Source organism: Erpetoichthys calabaricus, chromosome 7 (genome assembly GCF_900747795.2).
Source record: "Erpetoichthys calabaricus chromosome 7, fErpCal1.3, whole genome shotgun sequence".
NCBI lineage: Eukaryota > Metazoa > Chordata > Cladistia > Polypteriformes > Polypteridae > Erpetoichthys > Erpetoichthys calabaricus.
This window is the reverse complement of record NC_041400.2, coordinates 146124137-146145320: the sequence shown is the minus strand read 5'-3', so window position 1 is coordinate 146145320 and position 21184 is coordinate 146124137. Positions and strand designations below refer to the sequence as shown.

The window sequence follows — 21184 nt, the reverse complement described above, 5'->3', positions numbered from 1 at the left end:
GCTTCCCGGGTCCTCCCTGCGTGGAGTTTGCATGTTCTCGCCGTGTCACAGGGGCACGCGCGAGAGAGGCGCGCGCACACACACACACACACACAGGCGAGGGAGAGAGAGGCGCGCACACACACAGGAGCGCGCTAGAGAGACACACACACAGGCGCTCCAGGCTCAGAGACGCACGCACACACACACAGAGCGATTGAGGGACGCATAAGTTAGAGAAGGCTTGTTTTTGTTTTCAGTTCTGTTTCCAGTGATCGGTTCGTAGCCTGCATTGTTGCAATGTTACTTTTCTTGGTGGTTTATTAAATTACGGATTTTTCAAATGTTCCTTTTTTCCCCTGTGCTTAAAACTCATTAAAAAAAGTGTTTTTAGCGAGCGGTTCCTAGCACTATAGCGCGAACTATTGCAGTGTTAGTTTTCTCTGTTGTTCAAGGTTTTCTCAGTGTTATTCAATGTTTTTACATTTAGTTTACCATTACACTGTGCATTCTATGGTATAATTAACTATATTTGTGCTTAAAAACTAAAAAAAATATATACATACATACAGTTTGTACGGTCTGGAACAGATTAATTGTATTTACATACAATCCTATGGGAGAAATTGCTTCGGTTCACGACCAACTCGGTTTATGACCAGAGTTTTGGAACGAATTATGGTCGTGAACCGAGGTTCCACTGTATGTATATATATATATATACTGTATGTGTGTATATATATATATATATATATATTGTGTATATATATAATATAATATATATATATATATGTATATATGTATGTGTATATATATATATATATATGTATATATGTATGTATGTGTATATGTATGTATGTATATATATATATATAATATATATATGTATGTATGTGTATATATATATATATATATATATATATATAATCAATCTTATTAGAGTTGTTATAGAAGAAAAAACACTGTGAGGCATATTGTTACTAGTCTCCTCTATATTATGCTAATCTCTTCTCTCGTAACACCTATGGAAATAACATTCCGTATGTTTCCAAAATACACGTTGTTTAAAAATATGATATGATAGTTATCTTCAGTTTCTGTTTATGGCAATTGGAGAAGCTGCTAAACAATATTTTTAATGTAAATTTTTGCTAATAAAAATGTTAAGTCTTGCAGGTTATCTAAGCCTTAATTTTAAAGGAAAGCTGCTCAACTTTTGTATATGAAAGCTTCAGACTCTTGAGTTACTTGAAATTAGCATTATTAGTTATGGTACTGAGGTAGCAGTATGGTGTAGTGGCTGAGGTTTCGGATTTTGAACCCATGGTTCCTATTTCAATTAGTGCCTCTCCCTGAGTTATCTTTAGCTAGAGACCCATCTGTGCTCCAACTATTTTAAAAAAGTGTATCTGATGTGGTGCCCTGGATCAGCCAAATGTGAAATAATAACAATAATTATGTGCAAAATATTCAAATGTCTCTGTAGTTGTACAGTGCTATGTTTGGTAAAGCTATCACTCATTGCAGCAGTTGAGATCATGATTTTGTTTGCTTAAAAAAGGGATATGCAGATTTACATTTGCCGAAAATTCTGCCTTTGATTTAAAGTTATACTGTTAACTACTGATGTCAATAAAAATGTTAGGGTAACTGGTAGATGATGTTAAACACAAATAATCTGTACTAAAAAGTGAGTAGATTATAGATGTTTGGCTGAAGTGTAAGCACTCAGTTCTCTTTCTGAATAGTCAATTGAAACAGAAACGATGAAGTTAGGTATTTGAGGAACCAGTCCTTGAACCACATATGTTGGGATATTTAGGAAAAGGAAGTAAATTTTAAGAGCACCTCATTTAAATTTTTTTTTTCTTTCTTTCTTTTCATTTCAGTCTTCTGTTCCATCCACCAGTATGGCAGCCTTTGTTAAAAGTAGACTCTCATTTGAAAAATCATGAAGTGCCACTAGTTATGTTTTGTGGATAGCATCTCCTAGCTAACAGTGTTAATCTAGCATTTTAAAGGGTAGGCCTTGGAGGTGTTTTGAAACCAATTCCTTCCATCATCTCAAATTTTTTATCCTGAATTCACTTGAGGGTAGAGAACTTGTATGATTAGGAAACACGGAGGCCTTATGCAGTGGAGTTGGCACTGCAAGATGCTGGTCGATTTGGTGAGGAAACTGTTGTGACAGATGGCCAGGGCCATTTTTCGGCCAGGACAACAGCTGGGTGGAAGAACTGAGGGAGAGAGCAAATTTGGGGTATTATCTTCCAGTGACAGTAGAGGGCAGCCCCCTCGGGTTTCTACAGCCCCATGGATCCCCGCAGGGCACACCGAGAGTTGTAGTTTGCAGCAGCCCTGTTGGGTTCCATGGGCCGCACTAGGGTGTGCTGCAGGTACAGCAGAGCCCTTTGTGGCCTTATTTCTGCCACACCTGGAAGTATTGCCAGAAGAAGGTCAAGGAACACCTAGAGCATTTCCAGTTGACGAGCCATAGTCGGGAGGTGGAGGACAAAGCTTGCAAGGAGGAGTGGAGGCTGACCAGAAACTAAAGAGAGAGGAAGAAAGAAGGACTGTGTAGTATCGTGCTGTGTTTCTGCTTGTGAACTGTGCTATACCAGTGGTAAACGGGGGAAGGCGATTCCTCACTATAAATAAACGTGTAGTGTGGCAAGACTGGGCTCTGTGTCTGTTGTTTCCTAGGTTTGGGGAGCTGTACGCCCCCTGGTGGTCCACACTGTATTTAATACCACAATCCACTCAACTATACAGAGATTCTTCTGGAGGCAATGCTGATCAATCATATTAGAGTTGTTAAAAAAAGAAAGAAAGAAAACACTGTGAAAGACATTTTTTTGCTAGTCATTTGTTATGTTTCATCAGTTTGTTTGAAATTAAAACAATGCAGGGGAATATATGTTTGCATTTGTAACTATTTGTCTCATTTAGTAAAATAACAGATATTTGGTTTGGTAACAAAGTAAAGCAGATGGACTCATTGACATGGGTTTATCACATGATGATGCATCATATATTGCTGGATGGAAAAAAGTATGTGAGTATCTGTGGTATAGCGGGTCTGAGGCTTAGAAGAAAAGGCCAGTTTTAAATAAATAATCGCCACACTCGCAGCCTAAAGAGGGGGCGTGGTATTGTGGCCGCAGCAGTTCTCGTACACGATGTAGTGTGGGCGTTTCCTTGCTTAAGTGCACAGGTGGGGAATCGTCCGTATTCGTAATTGATGCTGGGAACTGTTAATCACCGCTCCTGTGTCACGTCCCCATTATATATAGTAGGAGCGCGAGTGCGGAGGAAGGGAATTAAAAAGGATCAAAAGAGAGAACGGAAGTTAAGGAAGAAGAGGAATAGGCAAGAACTGAAGGAGCCAGTGTGAGCAAGCGAGAGCAGGCTCACGTAAGAAGGACAGGCAGCTGGGAAGAGTGAGCCCTAGCAGGGTGTTTTGTCTGGCATCCAGGGGCAGACAGATTGGGTCACTCCTGCTGAGTTTTGTAGAGGAGCAGGAGTGACCATGATTAAGGATGGCTTGCCGCGGAAGCCAGCGGGAATCGGAGGCATGGGAGGTGGAAGCCCCAGCGTGAGCACCCTGATTGCTGGGGAACTCAAGTCTCAGTCTGGTGGAGCCCGGATCTGAAAGGCTACCAGACCAGTAAGGGAAGTCAGCTGCAGGTAGGGCGACTCCCCTGGTGCAGAGCCTGGATGGGAGAAGCAGGGGAGCCTCCAGTTGAAGAAGTCACTGTTTTTTTTTAAAGAAGGGACTGATTCCAGCTATTGTTTTAACTTCGTTTCTGGTATCAGTTCAGTAAAACATAAAGTAATCCTATAAGTCACTACATATATTTATGTGTGAAAAGATATTGTGACTTTACCATACTACAAAATGACACAATTATAATTCAGATGACCCATGGTATTCCTTATTAAAAATGATCCCTAGATGGCCACCTACCAGGTACCCTCACAAATTTACACATTCCTCTGTAGACATATTTGTTAAATACATAATGGAAATGTTCTTTAATGAAGACAGAGAGACTCTTTTTCCAAGGTCTGAAAATGGCTGCCAACCATGAGGATGGCATTTACAAAAGAGGTTTGCTGTTAAAAACCTGACCTATGCCATTTTTTTAGAATTTGCAAAATATTTGTAAGTGCAAGATAACAGGCTTCAATCACTAACCAAATATGATGATAAATTCATGTTAAACATAAGTATTATAATTAAATTAACTAATTTTTCGTCACTGCAAGATACTTATCATTTTATGAAACACACCAGTAAAATATTATAATGATTTAACAACCCTTGATAATTACTACTTAGCTTGGTTGTTCAAACTAATGATGCTGTCATCCTCCCTTGTAAAAGAAGTAATTAATGAGGCTGCCACTTTGAGACTGCTTCCAAATTGCACCAGGAAATTTCCTTATAAAAATTAAATGCATCCCACAGAATTTATTACAAGAAGACAGAAAATATTATTTTATTTTCTGCACTTAAAATCATCTAAGAATCATTAAGTCTTTGTAATAAGTAGTTCCAGTATAACAGAAAACCTGGCTTGTGTAGAACATGATTAAGCACAAATGCACATACAGTGGGCTGAAGTATTTAGTGTTCTGTTTAATTTTAGTACAGTCCTAGAATATATGAGTTTCAATGGCAGCTTAATTTTTATTTTATTTAAAGCATCATATCAAAAAAGAGTTATGACTGATGATATTGCATGTCTCAGAATTGTTGTAAAATCAAGTGCCAAAACCCATCTTAATTTTCTCTGAACTCTTCACATAGTTCGATCATTGGAAAATATAGTCTGGGAGCCACTTTATTTGTTGGCATGGTAACCAGGCAGCCGAAACCTCTTTGGCTCAGCCATGATCAGCCTTTAAGACTGTGTGCTCTTAACAATTTGAAGCAGCATCTTGGCAATCTGCTGGCGTGCTGCCAATCAATCTTCAGTAGAGACAAACAGAAGCTGAACTTGCAGAACTCTCTTCTGGTGCATAATAACAGGAAAGTTATTTTTTATTCTCACTGGTTGATAAATCTTTCAATCTGGTAAAAATGATATGCAGAAAAGCAACATATGTTTAAATTGGTTTTTGTGTTTGGTTTAATTTAAAACCATGTTAAGGTGGTGCTGGGGCAATTTCTACTTTGGCAGTTTAAATAATCAGCGAAGGCAAACATTTAATTATAGGAAAACTGGATTGTTGTGGCTATCCATTTAACTAAAATGGGCCATAGCCATAAAGTGGTTTTCACTTTACTGTTAGAAATGTGTGATCAGCCTGTATGTTTGTTTCATTATCTGAGTATGTGCAAGCTGATTTACGTATTAGAGAAAACAGTTTAACTGGTGCCTTCTGATGTGTAAGTTGTATTGAATCATATAGCATTAAAGCATTAAAAGGATAATTTAGCATTGTGTTTGCATCTTTTCATTTTTGATTAAGAAATAAGAACCTTAAATAAGCTTTCTGTAAAATGTATTTTTTACATTTGTAAAATGAATTATTTACAGCTTTAAAGAATCTGCTGTGTATGATTTTTTTCTATTTTCTTTAAGTTTTTGAGAAACTGAAATCAGTCCTTTGTGTTGGAGGTTTCATGTTGTTTCAGACTGAATTACAGTATGTTGACCTAAGTGCTGAAGAATAAAACAACTTCAAAATAAAATCAATAAATATATTAAGCATATAAAATGTTAAATTAAAAACACTCAGATATAAATCATACCTAACAATTAAAAAATGGCTCATAATGTGCATAATAGCAGCCACAGAACGTTAAATGAGCAAGAACTACTCCACATCTGAAACACAGGATATTATGAAGGAAATGTCACAATCAGAAAATTAAAAAATGCAACAATCCCCTTATAATTAACCATACCTAAAAAGTTTTCTATAGTACTGACTATTGGGCAAGTTTGATTTTCCTTGAGGTTACAAAATATTGGCTTTTATCTTTCTACAGATATTATTTACCAAGCACCCAATAATGTTCACAAAGATAAATATGAAAGTTGACATGGTTATGATCATTCCTTGGCAAATAATAGTTTAAAATAGATTCATTATAATGATAGAAATTTGTGATCACTTTCTGGTTACATGAATTTTAAATTTGGATAGTATAGATTGATCAGTTTCATGTTTTATCTCTTATACACTTCCATTCAAATCCAAAAGGGCTGCACAATATAACTAAAACAGTTGGATCAAAAATATCCATCCATCCATTTTCCAACCCGCTGAATCCGAACACAGGGTCACGGGGGTCTGCTGGAGCCAATCCCAGCCAACACAGGGCACAAGGCAGGGAACTAATCCTGGGCAGGGTGCCAACCCACCGCAGGACACACACAAACACACCCACAGACCAAGCACACACTAGGGCCAATTTAGAATTGCCAATCCACCTAACCTGCATGTCTTTGGACTGTGGGAGGAAACCCACGCAGACACGGGGGGAACATGCAAACTCCACGCAGGGAGGACCCGGGAAGCGAACCCAGGTCCCCAGATCTCCCAACTGCGAGGCAGCAGCGCTACCCACTGCGCCACCGTGCCGCCCAGATCAAAAATATTGTACATCAAAATGCCAACATACCATACCAACATTTATCTATGTACCCATTTAAAGTTACACTATTTTTTTATTATTATTAAAATGACCCTGTGGATATATCATATTTTTGACTCACAGCATCCAACAAAATTTATGTGACACAACTTGCTTGGAGGGAGGCAGTGTACTCCTGCCTGGAAGTATCTAAAAAAAAACCTTACTAGCTAAAATGAAAACAACCTTCTATTTTTCCTCTTGACCACTAATCAGTTGAATAAATTAATTGTGCAGGTTTGTGAGACTCTGCAGATGCAGACCTCTCTCTGTCACTCTACCCTTCCTCTTCACACTTCTGCATTACTGATCATGAAATATGCTAATTATGCAATGACTTAACTGCTGTAAAATAATTGGCTTAAATAGCATCTCTCCCTTTACATTAAAATACTGTGATAATCAGGTTCCATTTGTTTTTATGGCTGTATATTATCAGCCCTTACTTTGCTTTCTACAGAATTAACTGCCTGTTCTAAACTATTCACAATTATCCAACAGAATATTTCCTACCTTAATGATTATTGACCAGTGGAAATAATCTCTGCGATAATGAGTTTGTTTCCCTTGCCAATATTTGAGTAAATAATTCAATACATGTGGCTCTTTACTACATCTTACAGAATATAAACTTTAAGCAGATATTAATGCCAGGACCCTCTTTGCAGATTTTCTGTCTGTTTTTATACTAGAACTCCTACTTAGTTAGCTCATAAATATAAACATGACCAGTGATGTGTTTTTCAGGACCTCTGATTTACTTTGTTATCAAAATAAGTGCAACAGGCAGCTAAGGATCATACTCTGAGTACCTCAGGGTGTTCTCCCTGACTGACCCCTTTTTGTTTTTTCTTTGTACAGTCAGAGACCTCTCAGTAAAAGATGTAATTTGGTGATAACTCCACATGGACATGCCTGATGTCAGATGTGGACAAGATGTTCTCTATTGGATTATGGTCTATGACTGATCAGTTGGTATGCCCTTACCATTCAGAAAATAGTCAGATTGGTTATGAATTTTAGGAGCCTCAACCCTTCCCATTCCCCGAAATGTAATGAGTTAAATTCCTGATTGCCAGTTCTTACAGTCTACATTGTGACGAAAGCATTGCTTCACTTGCATACAAAGCATCAACTGCATTTCTTAAGGCAAATGTAAACGTTTAATCCGTGTCTGCTTGTGCTAGTCTAGGCTCATAGAGCAACAACTGAATACACCCTTAAATCCTTATTAATAGCTAACTTTGTCAATGCACATGTCCAGTGTAAACAATAATAATAATAATAATAATTCATTACATTTACATAGCGCTTTTCTCAGTACTCAAAGCGCTCTCCACACAATAATACATATATATATATATATATATATATGAAATACTTTTTAAAAACCATGCTTATATTAAGTTAAAAAGTGTACTAAAAAGTAAAAAATAAGTCTCTCATACATCACTCGTAAAATAAAAGGTGGGCATCTTGTAACTGACATCCTGTCATTAGCAGATGTGAACTTTACATAGTTCATCTCCAAATAAATAGATTATTTTTAGAGGCTAATGTATTCTCAGAGTTTCCACACAAATACTTTGGGAAATTTTGATTGCATTTTTAAGAGGACAAATTATTTCATATCCCGCTTATTAAAATAAAATTCAGAGCAAGAAAGCATCACAGTTAATCAGTAAGATTTCCAGAATAGACCATAAATACACACGTTACAGAAGAAGACAGGCTCTACAATCAGAATTTAATCTTTTGACAACAACAGAATCTGAAAATTCAACTTTAAATTGTAACATCATTATTATGAAAACAGAGAGAAAACTAATAAGATTGTAGCTTAACAAATACACAAGATGGAAGTTTGCAACACAATATCAGAAATTACCAAGTCAGCTGGAGGTTAAATCATTGACTATAAAAATATAACTTACACATTTAAGGAGTACTATAAGTCCATATATTCCACTACGTTTGTAGAAGATGAGACACAATCTAAGGTTTTTTGATGCAATACAAACAACACAGTCACTCCAAAGTTCAGGACCCACTTTAAGGCAGTGAAGCTTTTATCTGTTGCTCCCCACGATAATCACCCATGTCTATTCCAGAGGCAATACTGATCAGTCTTGAAGACTTGAACATCATCTTAACAATATGTAAAAACAATTTAAAGAATCTACCTTTCAATGATCTCTATTTGTTTTGCACATATAATCAATAATTCAAATTATAAATCTTTTATCAATAACACTAGTTTAAAATAGTCCAAAATGTATCCAGGGCAAAATGAAGCTTCAGCATCACTAGGTCACATGTTTTGGGAAAGCACCTAATTAGCATCATTTTCAACAAAAATCTTTAAATACTTATGATAGGCTTGGTGTTACAATCACTCCTAACCCATTAAATGTATTTGCATTAGGTGTCCTCTCAGATGGGTTTAAATTTATTGTTATAGCAATACCACACTACTAGCACATAGAGTTATCCTGCTTAACTGGAAGAACCCCAAACCACTGTTTGGGTAACTGCTGTTCTATATTGTTTGAAACTGGAAAAAATCAGATTCTCACTCAGAGTATCTGTCCAAAACATTTTGAAAACAAGAGTAGAGTAAGCATTCATATAGAGTGAAAAAGACATTTTACTTTTTTATTCTCTGCTCTTGGCCCTCCTCTCTTTCTTTTGGGTGGGGTTTAAATTCTTGTTGTGTTAGGTTTTATATTTTTCCTGTTTTCCATTAAAACTCTCTGATGTTTTGTCTAGATTGACCTTAAAGTTATTGGTTGTTGTATAAGCTCTGCAAATTTTATGTTATTAATCATATACTTTGTTACTTTATTGAAATAACATGATTCAAATATTAAAAAATTAAAGCAAAAAGATAACATCATACCTACAGGCTGCCATTAATAGAATACAAAATAAACTGTCTAGTAGCATATTGGATTTTTTCATATATGCCTCAAAAAAATCCTATAATAGCATAATATTTCAAAACTCGCTTAATCCTATCCCAGCAATCAGGCTGTTTGTGTTTCAGCCATGATGTTTATTTTCTTTGTTTAGCTAATGGTATTTCCAACTATCAGCCTGCAGCTGAAGTGCATTTTATAACTCTTAGATCTTTTCTAAGTCTTAGAAATGTCAGAAAATGAAATAATTAATAGTGTCAGTTATTATCTCTTTTAAAAAATCAAAAATGTGATATGTCAGTATGTCTGTTAACAGAACGTGTCCTGTAAAGCCACTATGAAACAAACAAACTTTTAGTGACAGAAATTCTGGCCTAATTAATGTGCCTTATTGATATTTCCATCCATCCTTATTTTGGATCTGCCTGTTTTAGGATCATGGTGAGCCAGAGTTAATGGTTTCAAGAAAAAACAAAGAAATTAACTATCCACAATCAAAATTTAATAGTAAAACTGATTTCTTTGAATGTTAATTTGCATCATTTCCCACTAATCCTATTATAAGGGAAAAAATGTACCATACTCATTTATACTGTATCGTTTTGGTAAGTGCAGTGGCTTCAAGTAACATGCTCGATCACAGTCATCTAAGTGCTACTTGTTCAGCAAAAAAAGTTTCTAAATTTACTCTGTCTTTTTCAAATAAAGTATTGCTAGCTAAATTAAAATTGAAAATCTCCTTGATAAAAGTTTAAGGCGATCATAGAACCAGCATGCTCCAGATTCAGCAATAGTCTGAAACATGGGTCTACTAAAGCCATTACTAAGTGAATCATAAGTGGTGCTAAGCTTTGTAAAGCATAACAGTGAGCATTGAGATATTCTACTTTTTTTTTTTTTTTTTTAAGACTAGGGGGCATCGCTCGCCAACCCCTGTATTTGGTTAATCGGATATATAATTTAAAAAATTTTTTTTCCTTTGGAATTGTTTCAATTTCATTATTTGCTCTTTTACTTTAAAGCTTCATTAAAAACAATATTTTTTGGAGACACATTGTGACAACGCAACGTATACCTGCCCATGAGTGAATATTGTTTCTGTTTCTGTAATAAATAATCCGAGTTTTTCTAATGTTTGTCTCTGTGATTTATTGATTGTCATAGCAAAAGCTATTCTCACGGTAAACTGTAAACATTTCAATATGAATGGCATATCACAATCTCCTTTGGTGTGTAATGTTATTAGCGGAATATATACATTACCTTTCTTTTTGCCTGTTAAAATTTGCATCGCTTCTCCTTGATCATCAATATACACCTGACCAAATTGTGTATTCTTTAAAATTTAACTTGTCGTTGCTTAAACTGTTCCGGGACCACAGATTCTCATAGTGTATGGTCCATTATTGTGTAAATCCACGTTTTGTGCATTGATTGATGCGAATGTGAAAAGACTTTGTTGTCTACTCCTTTTTTCTGACCTTGATTTGTCCTGCTATTTATTCAATTACACCTGGTTCTGATGATTAATCACCTTTTGTTTGCAGTAATGCGATCTTTTCTATCTTTTCTTTGATACTGTAGCGACTGACATGATAAAGTGTCACAAAAGTTTTACTTGAACAATCGCCGACTTCCTTACCGTATCAATCAATACCCCGCTATCAGTCTTCCGTGCTGTACTCCGCCCTCCCTCAATCAGACCAAACAGTCACTTAAAACCAAAAAGCCGTCAACCTGGCTGGGACGCTACAATACTTTCGAATTTTACTGCTTTCATATTCTGTACCTTTCTCTGCATGTGTATCGCACCATCGTTTGTTTGAGCCTGTCGAATTCCACTGCTTTCATAATCTCTTATCTGCCTTTTTTTCTCTCCAACACCTTTGAGTCTCTATTCTCCGTATTGTCCTTATACGCTTTATATGTGCTGAGAGCACACAATCTGTGTGTACTACGTGCTTTTTACACCACTGAGTTTTTTTTGATGGGTGTGCTCTTATATAATATCTTTTGTAAGTAGGGCGTGTCTTGCAAGAATCTCATGTTCCACGTCCCCGCGAGATGGCCCTGGGACAATCTCTTGCCACCAAGTCTCATGTTTACAGTCCCCGCGAGACACACTGTGGCAAGTCTTTTTTTGTCTCACGGGTCTTTTAAATGTCTTCCGAGGAGATCACGTATCGTAGCCTTGGTTTTGCTTTCCAGGATTTTTTTTATAATAGAGAGATTAGTGGATTTTATTCCATGTTTACAGAGAAAACATTATGAAATCTTGGAAAATGTTTTTTGGGGGAAATTCTTTATGCATTTATTTATGCATTTAAAGATTTTCACTTAAACTTATTCATATTACTTGTGACTCATGACTTATGAATTCTTTTATTTGTATACATTTTAATATTTTATTTTAATTTTGTTGGTAAGAATGTTGACAATGAATAGCTTACATATATTGCATTAATTGCTGTATGTATGTGTATTACAATTTAATCTCAAAAATTACTGCATATTATTTTTAAAACTATGAATTATTCTTAGTAAGGAATTTTATGTATTTAATGTCAAACCTCGGATTTTGAGAAAACAACTGTATTTAGAGTGGAACTAGTTTCTGTTTGTATAATTGCAAATGATTTTCTTTCTGAAAAATTATTTCCTTTCTTTTAGGGTAAAATGGTAAAAGGAATGGGTGGCGCTATGGATCTGGTTGCCAGTGCAGGAACAAAAGTTGTTGTTACTATGGAACATTCAGCTAAGGTACAATATACCAATTTCCATTCCTATTTTGTTTTGTCAGTTTCATTTTGTCAGGTATAATTTACATTTTTTAAAGTAATTTATTTTAGTTTTTCCCATCACCTGTTAAACTTGCTTTTAAACTTATAGTTGAATGGCTTAAAAGACACAGACTGAATGTTGTTTATAGTTTAATGACTTCTTCTATATTTAAGAAGTCTGTTTCTCGTCATTATATCTGTTTTATTTAACTGTGCATTATTTTTGTATACTATTTATGCATTATTTTTGTTATCTAATTTTAAATTGTTTTGTTTGCATGTAATTACTTGTAAAGCACTTTGAGCTACATCGTTTGTATGAAAATGTCCTATGGAAATAAATGTTGTAGTTGTTGTTCTTTCTGCCTGTCAGGTTTTGCAGATATTAACATGTGATAAGGTTAAATGGTGTTTATACTCCAGACCAAGTGAAGTTTTTGAACTAGGATAGAAGCCACAGGTTTGTAGATTGATTGCACACAATTAACTTGATGCGTTGCAATAAAAATAATTTTTCATATACCTATGCAAATTTCTTGTTAGAGGAGAGGGATTATTTTATTTTTGCACAATCTATGGGAATAAAAAAGTAGTGTATGTTATACTTCTTTATCAAAATGCATTGATTGTACAGTTAAATAGCTGGAGCACAGCTAGCACAAGCTTTGCTGCAGAAATGTAATTATTAAAAGCACTGTCAACATGTAAGTTGACCGTTATGGTTATCTTTGGTTTTCATAATGTTACAGAGAAGAAACAGCATGTTGAGAAACATTAAATCCGCAAGCATTGCCATATGAAAACCACACACTGGAACTGCCTCCTATCTGGATCTTTCTTATGATCACACACAGAGAATTACTAGAATTATATATAGATTCTTATTTATTTTATTTTTTTTATGAAAACCAGTGCTCAGTTGTGCCCTGATTGTACAAAGTTCACTTGAGGTGTGAAGTGTAAATCTACACCCCTGAATGTCAGTGAGCCAAAACATAGTGAAAGTGCATCACAGGATACCCCTCCCATATTTAATTAACAAGGTACCTTTATCAGTATTTGAGAATGTTAATGTGCTGTTTTCACATTATGTACCACATATAGACATGTACTTGTATGTAACCCACAAACACTGAAATATATATTTGTATATATTTAAACAGTATATTTTACAAAGGAGACATTCTGTTGTCAGTTATGAGATGTCAGCTCTACTGCAGATCTAAAGCCTCATCTCACTAGGTATCACTTGAAGCTAAAATAAGACAATGTACGAACGAGTGCACGAGTACTCCTAATCTAACAGGTATAATGTATTTCCGTAATTAGTAAAGGTTAAAGTAGGTCTTAACCAAGGGATTTTTTTTTGTTGTTGAAGATTGGCCTGTTTTTTGTATAATGATATGATTTCAAATGTAACTAAAAAAGGGAATGAGACATTGAAAATGTTTCTAAATGTATCATAAGATTTAGTTTTTTGCAAAACACTAAATGCAGCATGTCATATCATGACCCAAGTATTGTGACAATATCTTTTTATGATATGTATTGCGAAAGGATTCTACACGACACAGAGAAAGGTTTGGGGGCAGCCACTCATATACTTGAGATAGGCTATCAAAACGGAAATTTGTGTTTCAAAATGGTACAGGTCTTAGCAGCCTTCAGTCCAATACAGAACAGTACAGACAGGTAAACATGGCAGCTTTAAAGCCAGGCAGGGCAAGTGATGTCATCGGGGTCGGAACCGGAAGTGACAACATCGGGGGCCCAGAACTGGAAGTAATGTCCCCTGGACCGGAAGTGACATCGTTGGGTCCAGGCGAAATTTCCTGTGATTGGCCTGCTAATGGAAAAGAGGAAGGATCAGTGCACTCTACCACCCCCTGGTCTGGCACAGAATTATCCCTTTGTGAGCCCTTCAGCTGCCTCCCATGCGCACGTATAAATAAATTACATCATGAATACAAAACATAATTTTACAGTGTAACATTATGCAATATATACTAAATTAGAAAAAAATATTTATGAAAGGTTTTTTTTCCGCCTTTCTAGTCTGCATTGTCACAGGTTAGCCAGTCGATCCATTAGTGCAACAAAATTCTTAACCTTGAAAGTGGAAATGTTTGAAAATGCTTTCCAGAGTCATATATTCGTAGCTCTTCCCTGACTGAATGCTGCTTATAACAACATTTCATTCCCTGATTGGTCACCCTTCAAGGCAGAAAACCATGTGGTAATGCAGAGCTGCTCTCAGTGCTGCCTGTTGTGTTGCTTACCTGTATGCATCTAAATTGCAGTTTGTAAAGTTTGAGCACTACATATGGTACATGCACAAAAAACAAATAATGTATTGGTTGTTACAGTTTTGTGATAAATCTCATGGCTGACAGCACATACTGTATACTCAGTGTAGGCGGACATCTACACATTGTATTTTTGGTCGTTTAATAGATATACTTTTGTAAACAAAGTCAAAATGCTAGAGTGGACGGAATTTGTTTTTGTTTAAAACTTTAACTGTTTTTAAATGAAAGCATAACTATGTGGAAATAGCCTTAGATGAACATCAATATAAAATAACCATTGATGAAAAACAGCTTTCTGGCAAGCAGTTAACAATATTTTTAGTAGCATGAGAATCAAGCATTCATAAATATCTCATGACTCATAACCTTTCCTAATTGTATATGTTGGTTCTTTGGGTTGTCAAATGAAAGATATCACAAATGATACACTTACGGTTTTGTCAGGTCCACAGTGATGCCGATCATTAAAATTGTGAGGTATTGGAGATTTGCTTTAAGGTCATATGTAGTACAGTTAAATCTTTTTGCAGTATGATTGAATAATATTCATCACATTAGAAAATAAACAATGTCGACAAAGTAGAATATCCGGCAAATCTAGAAATAAATGATCCTTTAAATAATTTAAGAAATAAATTATCTGATACAGCAATGCAATAATGCACATTTTTCATATTAATAATTCCACTTTGTTTTGCTAACTAACCAAACTGAATTCTAATCAATGAACTGAAATTGCTTTTCGAATAACAGTATTGTGGCTGTTAAACTACATTATGGTTTTGTATTTCTCAATATTGTGAGTCTTTTAGTTTGTGATTTTACTTCTAAATGGTAACTGGTATGCTAGCCAACTCCTATAATTTCCTTTTCTTTATTTTGACCTAGGGTGGCGGACACAAGATCTTGGAAAAATGCAACTTGCCATTGACAGGAAAACAGTGTGTAGATCGAATTATCACAGAGAAGGTATGTTTTGTTTTCTAACTTGCTTTGTATTATTAGAATATTTTTACTGCATTCTTTGTTATAAATATTGAAAATAAATATTTCTTATTCAGAGGTAATAGTAAAATATTTACTTCTTTTTGTTACATGCAGTATGTGACTGCTTGTTCTTTTAGCATGGACGAATGTCACTTTTTTAATATTTTTTTTCTTAAAGCAAGGATATGATCCTTATGGCTGCTAATTTTGTTTTTCTATGTGATTTTTATGCCAGACTAATTAACGTAAATATTGAAAGAATAATATCATATTGGCATGTGAAAGTATTTATTTGATACTTTAAAAAACTGTTTACATCTCCCTTACCAGTTTCACTTTCTAAGCCACTGAATGACTTCCCATGCTTACAGAATGCTAAAATTGTCACAACAGATAAAACCTAGGTTATGTGGAGATTTTGTATTACAAAAACTGAAAAGTGAAATGAGTTAGCATGAACTGAGAAACGCAGTAAAACAGCTCTCGGTAGATGAAATAATTTGGAGAAGCTTAAACTACTCTGTTGGTTCTCTTCTGGGATTAAATTGTATTTGCACATCTCTAATGTGGTGTTGCTAACGATGATCTTGAAAACATACAGTTTAGTGGTAAAACCCCATTTTCTTTAATTGGCTCTTGTTATTGAAACACAATTTATTACCAAATGTTTTCCTTCTGGACATTAATTTCATCGTGCTCACTTTCTAGAATCTGTACAGTAATAGTGTGGTTGTACAACGTTTTTGACATTAGCATAGCCATCAATTATGTGGGTGTTTCCATTTTCACAGAAACAGCATTGTCACATTCATAACTAGGTGACATTTTCCTTCTCTATAGATAAGATTTTATTACTGCCCTTTGTATCTAAAATCTCAAACTGCCTTCAAAGCTACATTCTTGTAGCATTTGACAATATTTTTAAAAAAATATTGCTCATGTATTTAACATACTACATTGGTAATGATAAGATTGCTTGTTGTGTATTTGTTCACTTGTCTGGCTTTTTTATTTTATTTTTTCTTTTGAAGACTTTCATACATTTTAGCTGAACAGAAACAAATTTTCTGTTGCACTTTAAATGAAGAATGATTCATTGCTGAAAATCCTGTCCTGGTTGATATCATCTGGTCTGTCTGGCATTCTATTTTTTCTTAAGTGTGCAGTTTATCTTTCTTTATTGAAATATTTTTGCTCTGGGTAGTTTATCAGATATAAATTTGTTGTTTACAAATGAATACTGCTGCATTTGGCAAAACAAATAAGTTAAGTTGTTTTGTTAGGCATTATACATCAGTCTTTATTTTGAAAAGTACAATGATTAAATTTTGTCAACCCATAAGAAATTATGAGTTTAGTGTGTTTAAGCATGTTGTCAGCACAACATCTTGCATGTAGCAATGGTAAGTGACGTGAAGACATTTCTAGCTGTTCAAACAGAGATGGAAAGTGGAGCTATTTAAACAGGAGAGCAGGTAGGGTTACAGCTCTTGTTATAGGCTTGCGAATTGTGGAGTATAGAGGAAACTGACAAATGCATTACTGTATACCTAATGGCACTAGTCACAGAACTTCTTTTAGTTTTCTCTATGTTATAGTCCCTTTGAAGACATAATGTAACTATCACTAGTCATAGTTATGTCTAGTGATAGTCGTAACTGTCATTCTGACATTTTGTGGTTGAAATGAAAAAAAAAAATGTATGTTATACAAGTACATTTGTCTGATGGTTAATTTTACCTAATATGTATTATAAAGTGAAAGGTACTATATAAAATGAACAATTGCCAATAGAAGAGGTCTCAATGTTCAGAAAGTGCATAATTAAAAGCTTTAAGCTGCCTTTCTATTGGATGCAGTGCTGAAAAAAAAAGAATGTACATTGCACTTTGGATTTTCTACCAAATGCTTTTTCAGCTGAACTCTCCAGCTGTGACCATTAAAAAAATATAAAAATCTTAAAAATGTAAGTACAAAGTATTTAAAAATTTACATGGGTTATGAGCTTTGAAGGTATAACCTGCTTTAAAAGAAGGCTGCATCTCTCCCACATTTGCCACCACATAGTCTACTTGATATTTTTAGTTAGATAGCCCTATCAAAATTTTGTATTTTATTTTTTACAGCCATCTTGCAGTTTACAATGTCAGCTAGTCAGATCTTCATTCACCTTACCTGTTAGTGATTCTAAACTCACTTATTCCAAATTCAGTGTGGTGGGGAGCTGAAGCCAGCATAATTAGGCACAAAGTAGGAATTCACAATGGATAGGATGCCAGTCTATCACAAGGCACAGTTACTCAAAATTCTAATCTCTCTCACACTAGGCCAATTTAAAGTCACCATCAACTTAACATAAAAAGCTTTGGGGTGTTAGAGAAAATTTTAATTTTCAAGTTCCCAAAGAAAATGGCATACGGTGACAAAACTGGGATTTAAATTCCATTTTCTAGAGACTGCTTTCCATTTTGGAACATATTTTAATAAAAAAGAATGCAAAAAAGTCAGCCTTTTGCTGCTTACCGTGTTTTGATGGTATTTTTACATAGATTGTGTCTGTTTTGCTTTTTTTGTTATTTTCTTTTAAGTTGATCATGAACATATTAATATTTAAATCAGAATTATTATTCAAGTTGAAATACTTAGAGTACTACAGCGTATTTTATAGGACAGTTACCTTCCTTTTAAATATTATATCGGAAAACATCCTTCATACAAATCTCTGACATGCTAAAAGCCTTCATGACCATTTATAGCCACAATTTAACTGTGGAATCAACATTATCATGTATAAGACTTGCTTTGTATGTACAAGTAATGTTTATAGACCTTAAATTGCATATTGTCAATTCTGATCAGAACTTTACCAGTCTGGCCTGCAAATTCAAATTAAGAAAACACTGATCTTTAATGTATTGCTTGATGGCATCATTGTGCTAAGTAGCTATAGAACTGAAAAAAATTAAACTTGCAGATTTTCTTGTAGTTGATTCTAGAATGCAAGCTAATGTGTTGTGATGTAAAAATACATCCAAACTGGAAAAAAAAATTGTCGGTGATCTTTCCACAATATTTTAATATACTGTATACATTTCACAAAATGGTATTATTTGGGAAGTGCATTAATATATAGTCTTTGCTTTGTGTTTATGGAAAAGATGGGAATTGTCAAACTGCCTACTTCATTCTGTAAGTTTTATATTTATTACTAAATATTTTTTTCGTATTTCTTTGAAAATTATAAATTGCTATTTTATGAGTGCATCAGCTGATAGCTCATCAATTCAATAACAGTTACTGTTTTGTTTTATATACTTGTTATCCCCATGTCTGCTTAAGGTTTTCTCCAGATACTCCAGGTTTACTCCCACATTCCTAAGATTGGTGTGTTATGTGTTAACTGGTGACACTAAGTTAGCTCCTCCTAAATGTTTATAAGGTCAGTAATGGACTGGTGCCTTATGTAGGACTGGTTCCTGCCTTCCCTCCAATGCTGACACTGTTGGACTGAATTGGACTAAGCAGGTTTGGAATGCTGTGTTTATTTTGCAGAGTTGCAAAATGTCAAGATTTGTTCAGGCAGCTGTATATTTTGTACATGTCTGGCATTGCATGTGATGACAGAAGGTAAAATCATTTAAATCCAAGTATTAATTAGGTCATCATTATAGTTATTGTTTGTATGTATCTCCTTTGCCTGAAGTGTTGGGACCTCCTTAGCTGGCACTGGCGTCTTTTTAATAAACAGATTTTAATGATATTTTAACTGCCATTTGTTATGTAATAGAGTGGATTAAAATGTTGAGGCTCTAAAATGCTAAAATAAACAATATAAAACATTTGACTGTTTTCCTTGTAAGTGCAATGCAATGATAATGATAATCTTCATTCTAGTTAGCTCAGCTGGGGTTTTGTGTGTATTTTGGAAGTTACTATTTTGTCAAGGATTGCATGATTTAAATTTGAATAAATATAGAACATCTCTTCATATACAATTTATTTTAATATTGCATTTTGCTTAAACTGCATTTTTTCCCTTGTATAGTTTAAAAAAAAGAGCAGCCAGCCTGGTTCTAAGTGTCCTCTAATTAAAATACAGGTCAAACTCAGTTGCAACGAAGTGCCAGTGACCTAAAAAATAATTTATTGTAATGAAAATTTCATAGTAATGAAAGTCTGTATTTGTTGCTATAGTGCTTTCTTTAAATGGCGTCCAGGCATTTGCAATCATTTCAATAGCTTCTTTCATGTTAATTTTCATCTCCTCCTGTCTACAAGTTATGCTGACAAGAATTTTTCTCAGCATTTCCTTGTGATAATACACTTTTAGGGTGCGAATGATGCCAAAATCCAAAGGCTGGAAGCACTTCCGTGCAACTGGATTGGAGGAACTCAATGCGATCATTATTTAAATGTGGAAGCATGCTGTGGGCAGCACGGTTATCAATCAGAAGCAGAATCTTCTTTTTCTTCTTCTTCATATCCTTGTCAAGTTGTCGCAGCCAGTTTCCTTAAATGTCTTGAGTCATCCAAGCTCGCTTGTTTGCTTTATACTCGCAGGGAAAGAATGTAACATGCTTAAAATTAACACTGAGGATTGGTCGACTTGCCAATAATAACTTTGTCTCTGCCAGTTGAATTGCAGCAAAGCAGAGCTGTCAACCTTTGTTTAGATTTTTTTCCTGCTTGGCATGGATCACCTTTGAGTGCTAAAGTGCAATGCAGTAGCAGCTGGTAGAAGATTCTAGTCTCATCAGCATTGTGGATGTCTTCAGGCTCATAAGCTGAAATGATTTTCACCTGCACGCCATTAGTTTGCTGTTTCAACTGGAAATGCAGATTCTTCTCCACAGATTGCTTTGGCTGAAATTCCAAAACATTCCCAAAAGCAAATTAGCCAACCTCAGCTGGCAGCAAAATCTTCATGGCTCAAGGAGATAGACGGTGACTTTGCTTTTTCTTGAATGAGTGGCCCACTAATAGGAATGTTTCTTGAACGAGCATCACTGAACCACATAAAAACTGCTTTTTTCGACATCTTCAAATTCAGCAGTTCACATATGTTTGTGCTGAGGCCCAAGGTTTACAGCCTGAGATTTTTCTTCTATTTTTGCTCGCTCTTTCAAAAAAGTTGACAGTGTCAATGGCAAAATTCCAAAATCACTGGCAACATCTTTTTTTCTTTTTACCAGAATCAAGAGCTGCAAAAATTTCATGTTTTTTGTTCTAATGTGAACTGTTGTCGTTTTTCGCGTCTGCCATTTCTATAGGTGGGTGACAATGAGTTAAATTCCAATGGATGTTTTTCAAATGTTGATGAGCAATAAGCAAAAGGTATCACTGAAAACCACAGAAAACAAACGCAACAAAAAACGGTACAAGGAAAGTTCAAAGAGAGAGAAAAAATTACAATGTTTCTGCTCAGGGTTTGTTGTGCACAACTGAGCTGCAACCACAGAACTAACTGCTCTGTGGATGATTCATTCAGGCATTTCAAGGTCTTTTGGGCACTTCGTTTTAATGAGTCATCTGCTGAATGTATTCATAGTAACAAGATTTTTA

The 21184-nt window shown here is 35.0% G+C and overlaps 1 protein-coding gene across 1 annotated transcript in view; it reads left to right on the top strand.

Annotated features, from left to right (window-relative positions):
* Positions 1-21184, top strand: part of oxct1a (3-oxoacid CoA transferase 1a) — a 226948-nt gene that overhangs the window by 173814 nt on the left and 31950 nt on the right. Inside the window, exons 14-15 of the mRNA XM_028805519.2 lie at positions 12217-12306; positions 15524-15604. Of these exons, the coding sequence (XP_028661352.1) occupies positions 12217-12306; positions 15524-15604 (171 nt within the window). The remainder of the gene's footprint in view (positions 1-12216; positions 12307-15523; positions 15605-21184) is intronic.